Source organism: Cicer arietinum, chromosome 6, assembly GCF_000331145.2.
Source record: "Cicer arietinum cultivar CDC Frontier isolate Library 1 chromosome 6, Cicar.CDCFrontier_v2.0, whole genome shotgun sequence".
Lineage (NCBI taxonomy): Eukaryota > Viridiplantae > Streptophyta > Magnoliopsida > Fabales > Fabaceae > Cicer > Cicer arietinum.
The window spans coordinates 8,367,439-8,373,438 of record NC_021165.2 but is presented as its reverse complement, the minus strand read 5'-3'; the positions used below and the strand labels follow the sequence as shown (position 1 = coordinate 8,373,438).

At 29.7% G+C, this 6,000-nt stretch overlaps 1 protein-coding gene and 1 long non-coding RNA gene across 2 annotated transcripts; one reads left to right on the top strand and one right to left on the bottom strand.

Moving 5' to 3' along the window:
* Nucleotides 1-461: 461 nt before the first annotated feature.
* Nucleotides 462-1,479, bottom strand: LOC101505689 (uncharacterized). The gene is made up of 2 exons (XM_004504091.4): nucleotides 1,252-1,479; nucleotides 462-890 (listed from the first exon to the last, which is right to left on the bottom strand). The coding sequence occupies exons 1-2, from the start codon at nucleotides 1,354-1,356 to the stop codon at nucleotides 801-803; spliced, it is 195 nt and encodes a 64-aa protein (XP_004504148.1). The 5' UTR covers nucleotides 1,357-1,479; the 3' UTR covers nucleotides 462-800.
* Nucleotides 1,480-1,833: 354 nt separating this feature from the next.
* Nucleotides 1,834-3,281, top strand: LOC113787240 (uncharacterized). Its single transcript, XR_003473750.2, has 3 exons — nucleotides 1,834-2,069; nucleotides 2,237-2,308; nucleotides 3,080-3,281. It is a non-coding gene; the product is annotated as an uncharacterized lncRNA (long non-coding RNA).
* The last annotated feature ends 2,719 nt before the right edge of the window (nucleotides 3,282-6,000 follow it).

Here is a 6,000-nt window from a genome sequence, read left to right as displayed (position 1 = left end):
AGGGAAATTATGAGAATTTCACGTATCCTGAACAGTTAAAGCCAACAAGAAATAAATTTTCTACATTTATAAGCCCACGCCTATCATTGTACTATTGGTATGAACCCAACATGCATATGTGTTTAGAAACACGGTGGCTCATCAATTATCGTGTTCCAGGAACGTTTTCGCTGTGAAAACTAGAAGCTCCAATTTGTAGCTTTAGTCTCACTGTGGTTTTTAACCGTGAAATCACTAACCGCACTGTGTTCCCAAACACACACTTAGTATTGTTGTGATTCGTCAATATAACCTCCAGAAATTCTGAAGTGTAATTATGATAAAGAAATGGAAGAAGAGCTACAGTCAATTCCTTTGAGCTTTGATACTAATTATCTGCCCGACAACTTATTTCTAAGTAGGCCAGTCAGATGAATCAGGCTAATGTATCTAAATAAAGCACAGACACTGACACAAGTGTAGGAAGGAAAGCAGGCATATATTCAAAAAAGCGGCAAAAAGAAACAACATATGCACTGCAGCCAGATCAATAGCACTGAGATGCAGAGACTTATGTTTCAGCCACTTCCAAATCTCATACTTCAAAAGAAAAATGAACAAAGCTATCGTTCCAACAATTACCAACAAGTACCATTTTTTGGAACAAGATTATGTATAAAAGTAAAGGACAAACTTAGATATCCACTCAATTAAATTTGAAATGCTCGTCAAGTACCAGATTTTATTTGAGCATGTGAGATTGCATCCACGGCAAGAGAAATTACAGAGCAAGGGATAGAAAAATTACAACATGTTTCAATTCAATAGGAAGAATCCTTCCGATTGGCTTGCTGCTGCAGTAATTCCTCCCTAACCCTTTTGATCTCCGCTTCTTTCTCCAACCTCTCTAGCTGCAACACATTATGACAGCAACAACAACAAAAAACATTGCTCAAATGTTCGTATTTCATAATCTCAGTGCAGAATTAATATATAAAATAAAATCCTTAAGGAGAAAATTTACCAAAGTCAAACATTATTTCCATATTGCAATTTGCACACACAAAAATTTTGTAAGATGATGAAATCTAGGGTTTTCTCTTTTTGTTTGCTCTTATAAGTGAAAGTTAAATTGTACAAAAACAAACAAAAAACGGTGAAAATTGAGATGGAAATTGAGATAAATTGAACAGCGGGAGTTGAATTTTTATTAAAAACAAAACAAAAACAAGAAGAAGAGGAAGAATAAGAATGAGAAGAAAGGGGAAGAACCTTTTCGTCCTGATGGAGAGCCATCCAGACATGGACCTTGTCCATGGATTGCCAGAAAGCGAAAGCTGCCAAAGTCATACCAAAGTACGTCACCACTTTCACCATTCTAAATCGTTACTTTGCTTCCTTTCTTCTTTACTTCGATTCAGTTTCAGAATCAGTTTCGTTTTTCCTTTCCAATTCTTCGTGTAACAAATAAGATGGGAACGAAGGGAATGAAATGCGAAACGCAGTTCCATGGGTTTGAACGTTCCGTGCAGCCCATTCAAAAGCACAACACTAAACGGCCCGTTATTTTCACATGGACTGCATAAACTGCTTTTGGCACGACTATTTACACCCCATCTTTTACTATTATCCCCTTTTAGTTGTATATTTTTTTAGTAGCGGTATTTGTACTCCTCTAACTGTTACGCCTGCGTAAATATATATATATATATTATAATAATAATAATAATAATAATAATAATAATAATAATAATAATATTAATATTAATACTAATAATAATTAAATAAAACAAAACCCTTGCCACCTCATCCTATTTTTCCCAATTCCTCTCTCTCTCTTCCTCTCGGCAGACAGCAACCCCCTCCCCCTCCTTCATTTTTTGTTTTCTTTCTTCTTTTCTTCCCTTCTCCTTCTTCTCACTCTATTACTCAAACCCTCAATCCTTAAAGGAGGTTTAACATCCCCACAAGCTTAATTTCTCAAACTCCTACAAATTCTTTTGGTTGAGATTTTTGGGTTAGGGTTTGTGTTCTAAGGAAGGAAAAAAGGGTACCCATCTCTTGAAAGTGGTTTATTGAGACTCATTGAGGTAAATGCACAACTCTAATCCTAGTATGAATTCATAGAAACATGTAGTTTTGAGTAAAAATCTTATTTCGTGTTTAGAGTATATTTAAATGATGCTGATAGTTTTCTAGAGGTAGTTAAACTTTAGAATAAATTTCTCTAAAGTTTTGGAAATATTTTTATACTCAGATTTGTCAACTGAGACCTTGCCGGCTACTCTGAGAGTTGTTGGAGAGCAAACTTAGACGATTCTCCATAACAGTGAGTTGACAACGATCATCGTCATTTATTTTTATATAATGCTATTATTATTATTTTACTTGGTTTCTATATTAAAGTATTTATTGAAAAATTTGGGAAACACAACCTTTGAATTTTATCTCAATTTCGTCAATTATTTAATTTAACTGTCGTTGTTATATAATATGTTATTACTTTGATTTACGTATGAGCTACAATATTTAAATCTTGAATTGTTATGCGATTGAATATGTTTTTCACAAATTACGATGAAATGATTTTAAATGCGCGTTTTGGGAATTCGGCGTTATTGTTATTAAATCGTTAACCGCGTTAGGTGCACCTAGTTACCACGTGTTGATTAGGGAGAGTTAACCGTTAGATGGAGCCGCCCTTACGAGAGAGGTCATCCGTAGGAGGAGAGGGCTATCAACGAGATGTAAGCTCCCTAATTGATACGTGCTGATGCGTTGCGGAATTGAGGGGAGAGGGCCATCCGTTAGATGGAGCCGCCCCTAAGGGAAAGGCCACCCTTAGGAGGAGAGGGCTATCAATGAGATAAAGCCGCCTCTTGGTTCTAAAAATTTGTATTGTTATTTGTTTGATTTTTTTTATAATGATTTTAAGGTTGTTCATTTTGATTTCGTTTCGTTATTCACTGAATTTTTAATATTTTTGTCAAGCGATTAAACAGTTATTCGTGCCTTTTGTGTTTCCCTTCTAATTGATGGTGATTGTTGTCTCCTCACTAAGTCTTTGTGACTTACCCCTTTATGTTGCTTATTTTTTCAGATTCGCAGGCAGTTGAGTAGAAATCTGTTATTTGATTCAAGTCTCCACATATTTCTTTTGGTAGGCCTCTTTGATTGAGGACCATTTTTGTAACGTCTGTTGAGTCTATGTAATTTGCAGCTATTTTGGAGTCTAGCAATTTTTTTGGAAATTGTATTAAACGATTAGATTATGTTCTTTGAATTGAGACTGAATTGAGAATTTAACAGGGATTTTATAAATTTGGGAATGAAGTTACATAGGATACTCTGTCGAAATTTCGAGGAAAAGTATATATATATATATTTTTGAAATGGTTATGGAACGATTTAGTGTTTAATTGTTAAGTTAGTTGGTAGGCTTGCCAGGCTAGGAGTATAGCTTGCGCGCCGGTCACGACATTTAAATTTCGGGTCGTGACACTAACTCTCATAAACTCGTTGAAGGACTCATTTTCTCTTTTCTTATTACGTCATCTACATATTACATTTATCGCATTACTTTTTTTTTTATGGTTATTAGAATATATGATAAATACAATTATAAATTCACACATAACTACGAGGTCTTGGGTTTCAACTTCAGACAAGACGTTTAACATAACACTATTATTATTTAATATAAAAATATATATATTAAAGTTAATTGGTTGATTAGATGTGGCAACAACGTTTGGATATTGGACGATTGTTTTTACTCTCCACATTTGAGAATTGTAACACATGCTAATGTCTTCATATTTGGCCAAATATTATTTGTTGGGTATAAGTTGGAACATTTTGTTGTAAACTTTTATTACTCTTTCTACCTTGTACACATTATGTATAAACGTCCAATAATCATAATTTATGTTAGAACACTACTATTATATGTGAACAACTCATATGTATAGCTTGATATATATGATAGTTGCACTACCAATAATTGAGAATGACATTGAGGAATATGATTAAAATGATGATGAAATAAAACAACCTCAAATCATTTCAAAAAGTTAAACGACTTTGGTGACCTCCTACATATGAGACTACTGCATTTAGATTGACGTCGTTAATTAAAATAGTGTAGCTTTTTATTTTAATGTATTTTTTTAATGTTTAACGTATTTTGTTATATTTTATTAATATAATTGAATTTTTTTATTATATTTAATACATAATTTTATTATATTTTTAAATATTTAAAAAATAAATCAATACATGGTGACATCTTGAAAATGCAATCTCTTTAATGTCTAAAAAATCTTACAATTTAATATATAAGTTTTAAAATAGGATATTTTAGAATTTTTTAAGAGAGATATCAAAGAAAAAAAATCCTACAAATACTACTATTTTAAAATATTTAAAAATATACTACAAATTTATTGTTTTTTATAACAAATACTACTTCTACTTTATAATGTTTGGGCGTGTTTATTTTTTATTAAAAAAATATATTAAAGTATGTGAGATACCGATGTGTGACAAAATTATATTGTCTCGAATATTCGTATGGTTAAACATGTAATATTGATAATGTTAAAATTATTAATTAAATATATAATAGATAAAGTTAATTTTTATATTTTAACTAAACAAATACTGCAACAAGACACATAATCAATCAATGTGTACCAAGGCAGGGAATAAAACACCATCCACTCGTACCACAGAATCACAAACAAAACACAAGAGAAAACTAAATTTACATCAAAGACCACTTATTTAAATAAAATAAATGAAAAAATATTTTATAGGATGGAAGAAAAAATATAAATAAACAACTAAATATTTTGAGTGAGCTCTTGTTCACAGATACAACAAAAATTGTATAGTTGAATATTTATATTTTTTATGTTAATTTTTTTATTATTTTATTTTTTAAAACAATAAAGGTAAAACAAGTTACACTGGTAAAACAATAAAAAAAGTTTTAAATATTATAAATCTGTAAATAATGATTACTGAAAATTAATGAAATTATATGTTAATCTCAAGAATTGGATAGGTAAAAAAAGAAGTAGATAGGTAAAACATATAAAATCGACGTTAGCGGTTATTCAAAAAAGTTTCACCACCACTGAGTATAAATTAAACAGGTAAAACCTACAAGAATGACCATATACGCATAAGCATAACTTAGACTAGTTTCACCACCGAATATAGTCTAAATGGGTAAAACTTTTTAAGCTATATGATGTTATCCAAAAGCTACTAGACGAATTCTGAAAAACGATTGTAAATATTACTTCACAAAAATATTATATATTGTACTTTATTTGCCTCACAATAAATAACATACTTTACTTATTTTACACATGAATAAAGAAAAGACAATAAATAAAAGTGCCGATAATAATTTACCAAACCGACCTCGTATAGTATTACACTAATATCGAATGCGAGTTTTTATTTTATTTTATGTTATACCATTAAAGTGAGTTGAGGTAAAATAATGTGGTAGAATAAATTAATTTTATTGAATATCAATATAAAACTATTTTATCCTCTTATATTATTGTGCCAATCACATTTCTGATTTTATTAAATTAATATCATGTCACTATTATAAATAAAAATATATATATTGGCATGTGTATTAAGAAATATAGTTAAGGGTAACTAATTTTATAGGTTTTAAGTAAAACTCAAGTCAGATTTATTAAATTTTATATATTTTTAATGTCAAACATTTAAGTTGTAAAATTAAATAAAAAGTTTTTGGAGAATAATAGTATCAAATAAGTCAAAAATAATTAACTTTTATTTATAATAATAATTAAAAATTAAGTTTGTTTTCTTTTTATAATAATAACTAAATGAATATATATACTTAAATTCTAACTCAACTTACAAATATCATTTTATTAGCATTTAAACTTTGATACCTTGTAATTGTATCAAAGTTCTTAATGATAATTATATTATTTTATATATAAAAATAGAATAAATATACATTTA

What these genes read in the sequence shown, in the direction of transcription:
- LOC101505689 (XM_004504091.4), bottom strand. Translation starts at nt 1,356, where the DNA reads ATGGTGAAAGTGGTGACGTACTTTGGTATGACTTTGGCAGCTTTCGCT. An exon ending in CTCTCCATCAGGACGAAAAG is followed by an intron (nt 891 to 1,251) that starts GTTCTTCCCCTT and finishes AATGTGTTGCAG; the next exon opens with CTAGAGAGGTTGGAGAAAGA.